The sequence below is a fragment of the Salvelinus namaycush genome, chromosome 14 (assembly GCF_016432855.1).
Source record: "Salvelinus namaycush isolate Seneca chromosome 14, SaNama_1.0, whole genome shotgun sequence".
NCBI lineage: Eukaryota > Metazoa > Chordata > Actinopteri > Salmoniformes > Salmonidae > Salvelinus > Salvelinus namaycush.
The window spans coordinates 8,842,646-8,859,053 of record NC_052320.1 but is presented as its reverse complement, the minus strand read 5'-3'; the positions used below and the strand labels follow the sequence as shown (position 1 = coordinate 8,859,053).

The following is a 16,408-nucleotide window of genomic DNA, read 5'->3' as shown; positions in this document are numbered from 1 at the left end:
AATTGACTTGCCTAGTTAAATAAAAAATGATTAGATCAAATGATTGGCATGCAGAGGCAGTTTGGACATTTCACTGGTATAACAAATAATGATCATTCAAGATTGACAGTGATGATGGCCTATTTTGTAATATTAAGTATGTCTAACTTTGTGATTGAAGGTATTAAAAATATAACATTTTGAGAAAATATGTGTGGGTATAGGGGCAGACGGAGGATCCATTTTACATTCAAGGATGAGGCATTCAATTGGAGGATGTATTATGCATATTTATAACAACATCGAAATATATTGTCTAGAATGATGTATTCAACAGGCTACATCTGTTGATACAAACTTTGATTGAGGAAATGATAACGTCAATTACATTTTCATTTTGTGTTCCCTTGCCTATAATGGCACTACACCCACCGCTGCTTAGTGTAAGCACAATCTTACAAACAGAAATAATGTGAGGAAAACATTTTATTTACCAACAAATGGGAAAACATAAATACACACGGTAACCAGAAGAAGAAATCTTCCATCCCCTTTAATCCACAACTTTTATTTTTATCCTTGGAATTAATTGAATAGACCACATCTACTAGTGGTTAATGCTGGACTGGACCTGGTCCTCGAGGTTCTTGGGCATCTACATGGTCAGCTCCTGCAAAAAAGAAAAAGTGGTTTGTATTTTAGGAGGAGCTGTCAACATTGAATCTACAACTTTATTGTACAGATGGAAATGTGCCTGTCATCACCTCAGAACATAGCAATCAAAGGTAAAATGTCAATTACACCTGATATTACATTCACAACACAAGTGACAACCAATGAAATATTCTTACCATGATGGCATTAACAATGTCGTTGTTGTTGTTCTTGAGCGCTCGTATAGCCTTCACTCGAGATACGTTGGCTTGTGACATCACCAGCTCAATGTCCTTCACCTCCACGCCAGTCTCATCAACCTGCAAAGCATGATGGAACACAGAAGTGAATTGGGAGAAATAGCCAAATCCACATACACATGTGTATGTATATAAGTAGCTAGGTGAGACAATCACACATCACAGTCATTGTAAATAAATGCTTTCCTTGACCCTCACCTCTTCCTCTTCACTCTCCTCCTGTACAGTGGGTGTCTGTGTGTTCTCCTGGATGCTAGACATTCTGTCTTCTCCCTGGACCTTGAACTTCTCTGCTGCTGCCAGTTGAGCTTGTTGGGACAGGTCCTCAATCTGGAACGGAAATTCACTTTCAGAAAACAGAACTGCAAGAATATTTCAAGCATATCTTGGTGTAATTCATAGAGAACTTAACATACTTGTGAAATAAATGGCTTACAACAGCTTTAAAAAGGCATTTATAAACTATTAGAAAGTATAGCAGGTCCCATCTGAAATGAGAAGCTGCACTGTCAGAGCCAACCAAGATGAAATTGATGAATGATTCTTCTAGCATTTCTGGTTACCACTTAAAATAGCATCACGTGCCTTGGCTTCCCCAAAGACAATGCACATGTCTGTTATAAAATGGCGTAGATTCCAACCTTAGCCTCTCCGAAAACGATGTATGTGTCGGAGGCGGAGCTCTTGTAGACGTCTGGCTTGGGGATGACAAACAGGATGTTCTTGGACTTCCTGATGGTAACCCTGGTTACGCCTGTCACCTGACGGAGGCCCAGCTTGGACATGGCCTGGTGTTGACAGAGAAGATTACTACATTTTTGTCCACAGAAAACTATAGTAGCTAATCAGATTGTCTGTATGAAACACTGTCCACAGAAAACTGAACTGAAAGTCATTACAACTGAAAAACAAGTGTTTTGACACTGAGTAAAAAAAAAATTCCCCATAGACTTAAAGTTATTAGGTCATTATTTCTTATGTTTGGGGAATGATGCTTTCATTATGATGGTACTTGTGTGTCGTATAGCAGCTCATTTTCAGCACCTCAGAGTAAAAAAAGTAATCCGATTAATAAAATCATTAGAAGTAGCTGGTCCACAGAGAAAAAGTTGAGAACAGGGCTTTGAGGTATTCAAATGGGTTTTGGGGTAAAAAAGTGATTGTTGTGGTACTTGTGGCCAATTTAATGTACTCTAGGAACATGTGAATGAACATAACTGACCTTTCTAGCTTTCTTTTCACTTCTACTTTGTTTGGCTTTGCTGACTGGCTCCTCGTCGATCTCAGCTGCTGCAGCAAGCTGAGGAGAGAACAACAGGTTTGTAAAAATCACTTATTCTGTAAGTTGGACACATTTATCAGTAGGTTGTCATTTATCGTCATGACTCACGTACTAGAGGCACCTCTGCAGAGGGGTCACTAGCTGGCACAACCACAAAGTCATAAAATCTGATTTTAAACCTAACCTTAACCACACTAAACCCTAAATTAAGACCAAAACATGACTTTTTCGATAGCCAATTTAGACTTTGAAGCTGGCCCATCTAGCGGAAATTGCTCAGTTCAAATCAAATGTTGTCATTTGTCACATGCACCGAATACAACCCCCCTCGACTTGACTCCCTGGGTGTAGGGGAGCAGCACCCCCTGGTGGCCAATGGCCATACTGTACCTGTGCCTGCTGTGTCTGTGTCGAGTCCTGCTCCTCCAAGTCTGGTACGGAGTCATCACTGTCAGAATCTGTGCCAGACCCTAGACACCACCAGATACATTCCATTAGAAAATGTAACATCTCACAACATATCACAGAATCAGTTCTTTAGTATAACATAAACAAAACAATTTACGTAAGCAGAAAAGGCATCTATAAGGGAACGTAATTATGTGGTAATATAAAGAGTCAACCTGGTTACAAACACATCAAAATACATTTATACACTTCCCCGGGACAGTTGCAGGAGATTAGTTCGGGAAACACTGCACAAATACAGAGGTCTCACTGATTTGAAAATGAGGCTGCGAGAGAAACTGAAATAAAATACATTGCGCTTGGTTCATAGAACCGCGGTTACGTCAGTAACCTCCGATGGCCACTAGACATGGTTGTAATAAACAGAGCGTTTTCTGTTTTCTTCTGAAAAACATGGCTCTGTTTTGAACAGTTTAAGCTACAAAATATTATGACCCCATCAATGAAAGACGAGACTCTCAGGAACCCGGAAACGTCTTCTGTTTCCTTCTACAATGCCCAAAAGCGGCAGGACACAGAACAGAGCGGACAAGACCAGGCACTTAATCAGACTAGGGGGGAAAAAAGACCATCAATGACATTTTCTACACCAATCATACAAAACTTCCTATTTCCTTTCTGATGCATTTCGCTTCAAACTATACTTCCTTCAAATTGAAATACTGTCAATAATTATACCAGACTGATATGTAATAAACGGTCATAGCCCTAATAAAATGAAATTATATATTTTTTTTAAATGGGGTTGCTGGACCAAAAAAACTGTTTGAGGTTGGCCCCTGGGTGTAGGAGAACACCACCTGGGTGTAGGGAAACAAGTCAAAAACACATTTTGCCATTGGTCAGGTTTTGGTCAGCACTAAATGGTTGCTACTACAGAAGCCAAGCAAAGGGTGGATTTTGGAGTGAGGATGAACCAAACATAGACTGTAGGTATAAAGGTAGTTAAGACAACCATTCACATAAGCATTAATACATCCCACTACGACAGAAAGTGTGGTCTGAGGAAAAATATATTTTTAAATATATATATATATATATTTTTTTTAAATTCAGCATAAGAGACCCTCACAAAGTCAGAATTGTCTATATTTTACCGGCTATAAAAAAAATATATATATATATATATATATATATATATATATAATCCTGTTAGTACAATGTCAGTGACTGAACAAAGTCTTACATTTTACCCCGATGTATTCAATGAAGAAACTTCACCTATAGAAATGACCGGACCCTAAATGATGCAAACTAATATTGTTAGTGACACTTTAAAATTTCCATGCGAAGCAGGCCAATGTGGATTCATAATACCCTTCTTGTTGTTGACCACTGGCTTTACCACAATGGGCTCTGGATCTGGTGGGGGAATCAGTAGTGCTGGGCGATATGGACAAAATATTATAGCACGGTATTTATAAAAAATAATATTAGTTTTTGAATAATAAAAGTTGTACATGTGCTTTATGAGTAGTGAGTGATCCCAGGGTTCTTTATGAGTAGTGAGTTATCCTAAAATGTGGCAACACATACATTCTAAGTGATTTCGATGAGTCTTTCTCCATTCGGATTATTTTATACTGTTCAATTCAACCAAAAGGAATTTCAGCACTTTCATAATTTCTGCATTTCCTGCACTCAATTGCAGCGGTGGAAAAAGTACCCAATTGTCATACTTGAGTAAAAGTAAAGAATCGTTAACAGAAAATTAGTACTTGCGTTAAAGTCTAAAAAGTATGGTTTAAAATATACTTAAGTATCAAAAGTTAAATTGATAAAAATGTACTTAATTTCAAATTCCTTATATTAAGCAAACCATTTTCTTGTTTATTTATTTATGGATAGCCAGGGGCACACGCCAACACAATTTACAAACAAAGCATGTGTTTAGTGAGTCCTCCAGATCAGAGGCAATAGATGACCAGGGATGTTCTCTTGACAAGTGCGTAATTGGACTATTTTCCTATCCTGCTATGCATTCAAAATGTAACGAGTAGTTTTAGGTATCAGGGAAGATGCATGGAGTAAAAAGTACAGTTTCCTTAGGAATGTAGTGAAGTAAAAGTTGTCAAATGTTGTTTTTGTAAAGTACTTTAAAGTATTTTTACACCTCTGCTCAATTGAGAATTTCCACACTACCACGTAGGGCTGCACGACATGGGCAAATAATCTAGGACTTATTTTTAACCAAATGTTGCAATTGCGATTTTACTTTGCGAATTAGAGCAAAACTGTTGGAATCATGGAAATAGAGTGACTATTCTAATTCTATAGTTAGAATACAATAGTGGGCACTTTAATACAGTGTTGTTTGAGATGACAATGAATTAAAATGCCAGGGAGGAGTTATTGCGACAGGGTAGGAGCTAAAGTGTTGATAAGTGTTTCCGAGGGGACCCTATAAGCTCTGGCTACATTGCATGTTTTCTCTTAGCTACTTCCTGTAGCTAACATTTGCTTTGCATTTTCCTATTTGATTTAGAAGATACTGTTGCACAAACATGCTGATTCAGGTCTACACCATCACTGGTATTAATCAGGCTGTATTAGCTTGCTACGTTTGCTCTTACTCAGTACATTTATTAGCTAGCTAGCTATTAGTGGCTAACAATTAGCGTCTCACAAGATTTAGGGCAAGTCGCTAAGAAAATAAACTTGCTGTTTGCTGATGTAAGAAACACAAACTAAGTGTCATTATAGAACTCTAGTGGATTTATATTAAGAAGCAAATAGAAAACAGCATTGTTGCATGTGCTGCATTGGCCATGCAGACTAGTGTCCCGTGGATGAGGAACATCAAATGCGCCCCTTGAGTGACAGGGGTGTGGCTAGGTCTATGTGGAAAGTGGCACGGAGAGAAAGAGCGGAGAGAGATGACTCAAGTAAACTATACAAATTGACATTACACTTGGCGTATCACATTTAACAAACAAAAACATTCAAATACCGGTATAGAAGGTAAGTATATCATAAAATACAGTATACCGCCCAGCCCTAGGGTTCAGTGATAAAGATGGAGGTGACGGGAGGGAGACTCCACTGGTGTGGGTCGACGGGAGAATACGGGTGAGCCGCCGCCGGGTTCGTCTAGTGGAATCAGAGGGGTGACATGGACAGGTGACAGCCTGGGAAAAGACGCTTGAGGTGCTGGTGGTTTAGGAGGGACAAACACCACACCAGCAGGGGCAGTAAGGAGTTTCCTTATCAAATGGAGATGGAGGAAACTGGAGTACAGTGGTGGGAATATTTTCAACAGCAGGAGGCTCAGTAGCAGAAGCTTGGAGAGAGGCAACAGCAGGCATATCAACCTGCTTCTCAGCTGGTTCTTCAGCAGCCACGTCTACGGACACCTCTTCAGCTCTGTCGTCAACTGCTGCAGACTCACAGGGCAGTTCATTCTTCACAACAGAAGCCTCAGCAGATACAGCTCTAGCCTTATGCACCTGGTCCTTCGCTTGACCTTCCGTAGCTCTCAGAGGGGGCAAAGCAGTGGAGAATGACATAGGTGCAGGAGCAGCATGTTCGCAAAACACTTTAAAAAGAGAAAGGGCAGGCTTTAACAGGCGACGTAGCCAATGGAACAGCCGTCACTTCTGACAATGAGACCTGAACTGGAAAGGCAGTAGGTTTAGTGGTTGTGGAATTCTCTGGATGGACAACTTCAGCCTTGGAGGCTACTACAGCTATGGCAGGAGGTGCTGGGGAAAAGAGGACAGCGTCTTCAGTTAGGAGGGTGGCGGCAGTGACATCCACTTGCTGAACGTACGAGGCAGAGGATAGTTCCGGTGAGGATAGGAATAGCAGGGGGTTTGTGAATGTGTGAAGCTGCTCCAGTGGTGTCTGGGGCCCTCTCAGACATGGTGGGAGGCAATGGTCTGGCATTAACTGGGGCAGCGGGGTTAGAGTTGGCTGGTAGTAGAGCGTCAGGTAACAGCACAATATTGTTAGATTCAGTTGGCAGCGTCAGCCAGAGGGACAGGTTTAGAAGAACATTAGACCTAGTAAACCTCTCAGTATTCCCTGGCTCCCCGGATTTTATTACCTTGGGTTGTGGGGTGGCCTGGTCCTTGCCACCAAAATGAGAGCCGACAGGGGGCGAAGCCAAGTGTGAAGAGGGGGTAGTGGAGGAGCAGTAAAGAGTGGCGAGAGACTTAGGAGGTAGGGTTGGTTGGAGATGGGCGCTTGGTGTCGAAAGAAGGCACAGCTTTGGGCGAAGAGGACAGAGGAGGCGTGGTCCCACTTTAAGTCTTGTTAGTTTAGGGGGCTAGGGTGTCTGGTAGAAGAGCACAGGGTAAAGGAGTAGAGCACCTTGGAAGCAGAGTCTAAAGGGAAGACAGGATGTCAGTTGGATTTGGACGACAGTGACAATGTCATAAGAGAATGTTGAATGTTCGCCCTAGTAGACTAACAGCAGCTAACAGGAATCCATAATCAATTCAAAATGTCAAGGACAAAATCCGACTAGTTGGTGCAAAAACATTGTCACACTATACAGCGATTGACAACATCATAAGAGAATGTTCAATCTCAAGAACTACAACATTCACATTTAGCAGATGTAGAGTCAGAGCTAGTAAGGGGGGGAAAGTTAAGTGTGTGTGTTAGTTCACAAAAGGCTTTTGGAGGAGGAGTGGCAAAGGGAGTGGTTTCTGTGGCAACGCATATTAGATGCACTTAATAACTCACATACAACAGTAAAAAAAAAGCACAGGCAAAAAACATGGAGGTACATACAGATTATTGTGCACTGCAACGCAAACTACTAAGCAAACTACTAGCAAGGACAACCAGCTTCTAAAAAAAAGTGTTATACATTTCCTAAAAGACAGACCCACAGCAGCCACAGTACACTAGTCAAAACTACTCTGTGCCAGACAGGAAAAAACCTGACTGATGGTTGAGGTGATTTACAAAGGGGTACGTGTCATTCAATACATTTAGAAATTGTGTAGTTGGTGATCATTGAAAGTCCCAAGTTTAGACGGAAAAAGGTGACCCTTTCAGAAAGAACATTGCTGATTCCTTAGTGCTAAAGGGGAAACGCCTCTTAAACATTGTAACCAACCAAATTGGCATAAGAAAAGCACCTAGAGGGACAGTTTTCATTAAGTTGTAATAAATATAACCCACCTGAATGAATAGCAAATGACCTGGAATGACCATTAACATCATTAGTCTGGACCTTCACCTTGGGTTCCTCGCTCTGACTGGCCTTTTCGTTTTGTTGGACTGCAATGCTCACAACCTCAGGGGCTTTAACCACTTCAGGTGGCGTCAGATATTCTGAAGCAGTTTCTTGCTCTTCCATGGTGGCTTCAGGAACTGGCACTACTTGCCTAGCTTGTTCTTCAACAGCAACCTTTGGCACTTCAACAGTTGGCTCATCTTCCTCAGCGGTCCCTCCGTCTTCCTCTGGCACAGCAGTAGGTTGGTCTTGGGTTGATGGTTCTTCTTTAACAGGGCTTACAATCTCTTCTTCATTCAGCTTGTCCTTAACCTTCTCAGTGTAATCTTGAACTGCTTCGGCAGCTACAGTGGGGTTTGGATCAGCCATTTCCTTGGTAACCTCAAGTAGTGAAACTGGTTTGTTGATACAACTCCCATCGACTCTCAACACTGGGAATCCAGGAAAAGAGTAGGAGTAGAAAGGGGAAGTAGAAAGAGTAGGGGGGAGTCACAGCGACATTAAAAGCTGCAACCCATGTTGGGAAACTTTTTTTTTTTTTTTTTAAATGTAAAGTGGGATACTGTTCCAAACGATGGAGTGAGAGTCTCTCTCCTTAAGAATACCCATATGCGAATCAAAACTGGGGCTGAATTTAGTCCAAATTCATCTTAACAAGAAATTGGAGAAACCAATACTCCTGTTGACAAATAACAACTCCTGAAACATGTACTAATGGAACTACAATACATGTACTGTTTCTACACACAGAAGAACGGTAAAATGTAGACCACCAAGTTGTGCCCAATGTTAGTCTAATCGGTGACAGTATAAACCATGAGTCTTTGTGAGAGTGTTTGTGACAGAGATAATGAATATTTTGTATTCCCCTACCAGTCTTATCATGCAGTGCCCCGCATTCAAGTGAAACACCTTGGGACCCATCATCTTTCAGTACACAGACTGAAGAAACAAGCACTAAATATAGGGTCAATTAGGCTTATCGTTCAAAAGATGTGATAACTACTCATCGTAAGGGAAGAAAGTGAAGGAGGAAATTAAACGAACATGCTTTACCTTGTGTAATATTTCAGCTAGATCAGCCAGAAAGTGTACGGCAAGTAAGATTGATGAAAGATGTAGCTGAATGTAGAGCAGTTGAGGAACCTTTGAGTTGTGCATTTTTATTTAGCATGAACAAGTCCAGTAGATTGGTGATTCACAAGCCATTTTACAATAAATATTACAGATTATATTTAACATTAGGCCTACACTATTGTGAATGGATAATGACCACTGGTAATCCAAGTATATAGCACATTGTTCATTGAAAATAAAAATAATCCAGTAATTTAGCAAATATTTCTTACCGGTAAATTTAATAGCTCAGATTCTGAAAACTGTAATTCATGAGGACATCACTATGCTTTCTCATTGCCTTTTTGAATAGGTATTCGCCACAGACATTTTGCAGTCTGTTTTTTGGAGACAGATTATGTTCCATGCAAGACACCACAAGAAAAAGTATCATGGTGTATTAGTTTGTCCATTACACCCCAGTCCCAAGACAAAACTCATACAGTGCAGGTGAGTACAGTACAAAGAAACCTCATAAAGTATAGGTGAGTACAGTAGATGTTTAAGAGTCCAGGAAACCAAAACAAACCCTGTTGGATTCTATGTTAGAGTTTACGTGAGATTACACACACAAGGTTTGGTCTAGTATGAGCAGAGTAAAGAAATGCCATATTGAGAAAAGAGAAACCGATTGTTTAGTAATTTTGCTGTTGAGTTCCTGGACCCCATATGTGGAAAAACACATCATGCCAGGTCAAGAGACAGCCTCGAGGACTGCACAGACACATTGAGAAATATAAATAAGATACTAACCAGTGTCTGCCTGTGACTGTTGCAGCTCTGGGACTGTCTCTGTGGTGGTTTCACCTGGCATGTCTGTCAACAAAAACATTGAGTCAATTTGGTTGTGTAGTTTCACAAATAACAAGAAACAAAATGTGTGGTCGACCACCACCAACCCTTCTAATCAAGACAAAAACCTAGCATCCACACAAAATTATTGGTCAATTTAAACAAACATAAGCAATTTAGAGGTTATTGGCTAGTCTTGCACAGACAGCTATGTGGAAAGCCAGGCAGGTAACGTTAGTCATTCAATAGTCATTCAATAGCAAAACCTCTGGTCAGAGTAAAGGGTGTAATAATGTCTAAATGTGACTGAAATGGGTAACAGGTTTGGCTAAGGTGTGTTTGGATGGGCCAAGACATGACAAGCTGTGAAATATGGAACAACTAAACGGTGTAACTTGAGCTACAGTACAAGTAACTGTGTCATACATGAACACGATATGACACTGCAGAAGTAATAACTAAAAAGGTTAACTACAGTAACTTGAGGTCTTCTAAATGAAAATTGTTAGAACTGCCTGGAATATAACCTAGAATTTCATGATGCAATACAAGGTATGGGGTATACTGCTGATTTAGCTAGCTAACGTTAGCTATCCAACTGGCTTGTTAACAAGTTGACTTGTTTGCTTGCTAGTTAGCTATCCCACTTTATTTACACACTCTTGTTGCACATTTAAGTAGATGGCCATCTCACACCCTATGGAATGTTTAATAGTGTATTATGTACAAATGTTATTTGGAAACTAACTAAAAGAGACACAGCTAGCTCACGTTGGTTTCGAGACAAGAGACTGGCGTTGTTAGTTAGCTTGCTAGCGAAATCATACGAGATGATAACCATAAAATGTGAATTCCTCAGTAATACCAAACTTAAAAATACCTATTTACGATAACTAACACATATAGTGGCACACAATTCTAAGTTAGATGTCGACAGATTGTCACGAGAAATACTTACTGTGATAGGAGTGTAGAGCTAAGATGGGTGTAAAAAGAACTACAAGTACCAGAACGCCTGGCTGCAAGAAATAACTGACTCAACTTCCGGATTTATGCAAATAACCCTCTTGGAATTAGAATACAGCGACAAACTACGGTTGGGTATAGTTTGTGGAACGTTCCAACAGGAATCGGTTCAAAAAATGTTGTAAATAACAAGGTTGTCAACAAATAACGCATATAAAGTTGTATAGCGGAAGAATAAGATACCAGGTAGGGAGTGGGCGATTTCATTAAGTTTTTCACTTACCACTTTATTCTGGAAAATGTCTGTCCTCACTATGTTAGCCTATGGACAAACATTAAGAATAAGCTACGTGGTGAGTTGATGCCTATTCGTCAGCTAGTTGAATTGATCATGTGTTGTTTGTTGGCAACAATGTAATTTATGAAGTTTTTGGAACAGATTCCTGTTCGAATGTTCCACAAATTATACCCACCCACAAACGACTACCCTAATATCGGTTTAACCCAGAACTAAAGTATTGTGTAATTGGTCAGTACCATTTATGTTTACATAGTTTCAGCAGGAGAGGCGGCTCATAATAATGGCTGGAAACCATGTTTGATGTAGTTTATATCATTCCACAGATTCCGCTCCAGCGATTACCACGAGCCCGTACTCACCAATCACCTCCTGTGGTAGTTTGTCCACAAGAGATTAACCTTAAACTAACTTTAGATTCAAGTGTTTGTAATAACGTTTGTCTGGTAAGATTCATTACGAGGTGGGCCCTTGAAAGAAAGTCAAAAGGGCTTGAGCCCTTGCTGCACCACACGCCAAATGGCCGTAGCACACGCCAAATAAATGACAGATAACCCACAAGCCAATCGTGACCTTCTCTTGTGAAGCCCAGACGTAAAGAGGGAGAACAAAGGCGAAACCTGGTCTTAACTTCCAATGCTCCATCCCCCTGCCCAACCCCCCTCCACGCCACTCCGCCAACCGCCAGGATGCCAGGCATCAGAACATTCCAGGCATTCCCATGATTGGCAGATAGCAGGTTGATTGGCATGTCGGACCCCGCGAACACTGGGTACTGGTCAGTACAACACAACCACCTACTAGCCTAACACATAACACCCAGCTGTCTGTGCGGGTCGCTACAGTATTATTGACGCTATATTTTTAGAGCACCGGGACTGCCGTTGAAATTTCAATCACCTGACATTTGGCAAAACCATGTAAACGCCTGCAAGACTGATTAGTATGCATGTATTGCATGCATATACTTCCATATTGTGCATGTGCCTTAGGTCATGAGCTAAAACAGACTAAAACAGGCTAAAACAGACTTTCCTCCGTCGAGACGTCCCTCTAAGGCCCTTCTGCTAGCTTGCTATCCCCGGCCTGCTAGCTGTCTGAATCGCCGTGTCTCCAGCCAGCCCAACAACTCACTGGACCCCTATGATCACCTGGCTACGCATGCCTCTCCCTAATATCAATATGCCTTGTCCATTACTGTCCTGGTTAGTGATTATTGTCTTATTTCACTGTAGAGCCTCTAGCCCTGCTCAATATGCCTTAACCAACCATTTAGTTCCACCTCCCACATATGCGGTGACATCACCTGGTTTAAACGTCTCTAGAGACAATATCTCTCTCATCATTACTCAATGCCTAGGTTTACCTCCAATGTACTCACATCCTACCATACCTTTGCCTGTACATTATGCCTGGACTCTATTCTATCGCGCCCAGAAACCTGCTCCATTTACTCTCTGTTCCGAACGTACTAGACGACCAGTTCTGATAGCCTTTAGCCGTACCCTTAATCTACTCCTCCTCTGTTCCTCTGGTGATGTAGAGGTTAATCCAGGCCCTGCAGTGCCTAGCTCCACTCCTACTCCCCAGGTGCTCTCATTTGTGGACTTCTGTAACCGTAAAAGCCTTGGTTTCATACATGTTAACATTAGAAGCCTCCTCCCTAAGTTTGTTTATTCACTGCTTTAGCACACTCTGCCAAACCGGATGTCCTAGCCGTGTCTGAATCCTGGCTTAGGAAGACCACCAAAACCCCTGAAATGTACATCCCTAACTATAACCTTTTCCGACAAGATAGAACTGCCAAAGGGGGCGGTGTTGCAATCTACAGCAGAGATAGCCTGCAGAGTTCTGTCTTACTATCCAGGTCTGTACCCAAACAATTTGAGCTACTTTTAAAAATCCACCTTTCCAGAAACAAGTCTCTCACCGTTGCCGCTTGCTATAGACCACCCTCTGCCCCCAGCTATGCCCTGGACACCACATGTGAATTGATTGCCCCCAATCTATCTTCAGAGCTCGTGCTGCTAGGTGACCTAAACTGGGACATGCTTAACACCCCAGCCATCCTACAATCTAAGCTTGATGCCCTCAATCTCACACAAATGATCAATGAACCCACCAGGTACCATTCAAAAAATATAGAACCAGGAACAGATATAGCCCTTGGTTCTCTCCAGTTCTGACTGCCCTTGACCAGCACAAAAACATCCTGTGGCGTTCTGCATTAGAATCGAATAGCCCCCGTGATATGCAACTTTTCAGGGAAGTTAGGAACCAATATACACAGGCAGTTAGGAAAGCTAAGGCTAGCTTTTTCAAGCAGAAATTTGCATCCTGTAGCACAAACTCAAAGTTCTGGGACACTGTAAAGTCCATGGAGAATAAGAGCACCTCCTCCCAGCTGCCCACTGCTCTGAGGCTAGGAAACACTGTCACCACTGATAAATCCACTATAATTGAGAATTTCAATAAGAATTTTTCTACAGCTGGCCATGCTTTCCACCTGGCTACCCCTTCCCCAATCAACAGCCCTCCACCCCTCACAGCAACTCACCCAAGCCTCTCCCATTTCTCCTTCACCCAAATCCAGATAGCTGATGTTCTGAAAGAGCTGCAAAATCTGGACCCTACAAATCAGCCGGGCTAGATAATCTGGACCCTCTCTTTCTAAAATGATCTGCCGAAATTGTTGCAACCCCTATTACTAGCCTGTTCAACCTCTCTTTCGTATCGTCTGAGATTCCCAAAGATTGGAAAGCTGCTGCGGTCATCCCCCTCTTCAAAGGGGGAGACACTCTAGACCCAACTGCTACAGACCTATATCTAGAGCGTCTGCTAAATGACTTAAATGTAAATGTAAATGTATCCTACCCTGCCTTTCTAAGGTCTTCGAAAGCCAAGTTAACAAACAGATTACCAACCATTTCCAATCCCACCGTACCTTCTTCGCTATGCAATCTGGTTTCAGAGCTGGTTATGGGTGCACCTCAGCCACACTCAAGGTCCTAAACGATATCATAACCGCCATCGATAAGAGACATTACTGTGCAGCCGTATACATCGTCCTGGCCAAGGCTTTCGACTCTGTCAATCACCACATTCTTATCAGCAGACTCAACAGCCTTGGTTTCTCAAATGATTGCCTCGCCTGGTTCACCAACTACTTCTCTGATAGAGTTCAGTGTGTCAAATCGGAGGACCTGTTGTCCGGACCTCTGGCAGTCTCTATGGGGGTGTCACAGGGTTCAATTCTCGGGCCGACTCTCTTCTCTGTATACATCAATGATGTCGCTCTTGCTGCTGGTGATTCTCTGATCCACCTCTACGCAGATGACACCATTCTGTATACCTCTGGCCCTTCTTTGGACACTGTGTTAACTAATCTCCAGACGAACTTCAATGCCATACAACTCTCCTTCCATGGCCTCCAACTGCTCTTAAATGCAAGTAAAACTAAATGCATGATCTTCAACTGATCTCTGCCCGCACCCGCCCACCCGTCCAGCATCACGACTCCGTACGGTTCTGACTTAGAATATGTGGACAACTACAAATACCTAGGTGTCTGGTTAGACTGTAAACTTTCCTTCCAGACTCACATTAAGCATCTCCAATCCAAAATTTAATCCAGAATTGGCTTCCTATTTCACAACAAAGCATCCTTCAGTCATGCTGCCAAACATACCCTCGTAAAACTGACCATCCTACCGATCCTCGACTTCGGCGATATCATTTACAAAATAGCCTCTAGCACTCTACTCAACAAATTGGATGCAGTCTATCACAGCGCCATCCGTTTTGTCACCAAAGCCCCATATACTACCCACCACTGCGACCTGTACGCTCTCGTTGGCTGGCCCTTGCTTCATACTCGTCGCCAAACCCACTGGCTCCAGGTCATCTACAAGTCTCTAATAGGTAAAGCCCCGCCTTATCTCAGCTCACTGGTCACCATAGCAGCACCCACCCGTAGAACGCGCTCCAGCAGGTATATCTCACTGGTCACCCCCAAAGCCAATTCCTCCTTTGGTCGCCTTTCCTTCCAGTTCTCTGCTGCCAATGACTGGAACGAACTGCAAAAATCTCTGAAGCTGGAGACTCATATCTCCCTCACTAGCTTTAAGCACCAGCTGTCAGAGCAGCTCACAGATCACTGCACCTAGCCCATCTGTAAATAGCCCATCCAACTACCTCATCCCCATACTGTATTTATTTATTCATCTTGCTCCTTTGCACCCCAGTATCTCTAATTGCACATTCATCTTCTGCACATCTACCATTCCAGTGTTTAATTGCTATATTGTAATTACTTCGCCACTATTGGCCTATTTATTGCCTTACCTCCCTTATCCTACCTCATTTGCACATACTGTATACAGTATATACTTTTTTTCTACTGTATTATTGACTGTATGTTTGTTTATTCCATGTGTAAATCTGTGTTGTTGTATGTGTCGAACTGCTTTGCTTTATCTTGGACAGGTCTCAGTTGCAAATGAGAACTTGTTCTCAACTAGCCTACCTGGTTAAATAAAGGTGAAATAAAAAAATAGAAAATAAAAAAATGAATAAACACATCTTGACTGCCACACACACAAAGATCCACAATTTGAACAGTGGTGGAAAAAGTACCCAATCATCATACTTGAGAAAAGTAAAGATACCTTAATAGAATATGACTCAAGTCAAATTGAAAGTAAAATACTACTTGAGAAAAGTAAAGATACCATAATAGAATATGACTCAAGTCAAATTGAAAGTCCCCCAGTAAAATACTACTTGAGTAAAAGTCTAAAAGTATTTGGTTTGAAATATACTTAAGTATCAAAAGTAAATGTAATTGCAAAAATATACTTAAGTATCAAAAGTAAAAGTATAAATAATTTAAAATAACTTATATTAGGCAAACCAAATGGCACAATTGTCTTGTTTTTTAAATTTATAGATAGCCAAGGGCACACTCCAACACTCAGACATAATTTACAAATGAAGTATTTGTGTTTATTGAGTCCACCAGATCAGAGGCAGTGGGGATGACCAGGGATGTTCTCTTGATAAGTGTGTGAATTGGACCATTTTCCTGTCCTTTTAAGCTTTCAAAATGTAAATAGTACTTTTGGGTGTCAAGGAAAATTTATGGAGTAAAAAGTATTTTCTTTAGGAATGTTGTGGAGTAAAAGGAAAAGTTGTTGAAAATATAAATAGTAAAATACAGAAGCCCCAAAAAACGACTTAAGAAGTACTTTAAATTATTTTTACTGAAGTACTTTACACCACTGGTTTTGAAGTTGGTTTAATAATACTTTCCTGTAGATATTTTGTCTCAAATTTCGACCAGGTGAAGGACCAACCCCACGGACAATCTGTAGAGTAAGTTCAAATATAATTTTATTCAACATTTG

The 16,408-nt window shown here is 41.4% G+C and overlaps 1 protein-coding gene across 3 annotated transcripts; it reads right to left on the bottom strand.

Annotated features, from left to right (window-relative positions):
• Positions 1-447: 447 nt before the first annotated feature.
• On the bottom strand, positions 448-10,753 carry LOC120059094 (nascent polypeptide-associated complex subunit alpha-like). 3 transcript variants are annotated; one of them, XM_039007895.1, is made up of 9 exons: positions 10,698-10,753; positions 9,701-9,763; positions 7,777-8,262; positions 2,566-2,645; positions 2,116-2,193; positions 1,535-1,681; positions 1,092-1,223; positions 831-953; positions 448-649 (listed from the first exon to the last, which is right to left on the bottom strand). In XM_039007895.1, exons 2-9 carry the CDS (start codon positions 9,759-9,761, stop codon positions 635-637), a joined length of 1,122 nt encoding a protein of 373 aa, XP_038863823.1. In that variant the 5' UTR covers positions 9,762-9,763; positions 10,698-10,753; the 3' UTR covers positions 448-634. The 3 variants fall into 3 exon arrangements, with proteins under 3 accessions (XP_038863823.1, XP_038863824.1, XP_038863825.1); XM_039007896.1 differs by lacking the exon at positions 7,777-8,262; XM_039007897.1 differs by lacking the exons at positions 448-649; positions 831-953; positions 1,092-1,223; ... (1 more) ...; positions 2,116-2,193; positions 2,566-2,645 and adding an exon at positions 4,962-6,968.
• Between the last annotated feature and the right edge of the window lie 5,655 nt (positions 10,754-16,408).

What these genes read in the sequence shown, in the direction of transcription:
- LOC120059094 (XM_039007895.1), bottom strand. Translation starts at nt 9,761, where the DNA reads ATGCCAGGTGAAACCACCACAGAGACAGTCCCAGAGCTGCAACAGTCA. An exon ending in GTCATTTGCTATTCATTCAG is followed by an intron (nt 2,646 to 7,776) that starts GTGGGTTATATT and finishes GGTGGTGTCTAG; the next exon opens with GGTCTGGCACAGATTCTGAC. An exon ending in CACAGACACAGCAGGCACAG is followed by an intron (nt 2,194 to 2,565) that starts GTACAGTATGGC and finishes TTCTCTCCTCAG; the next exon opens with CTTGCTGCAGCAGCTGAGAT.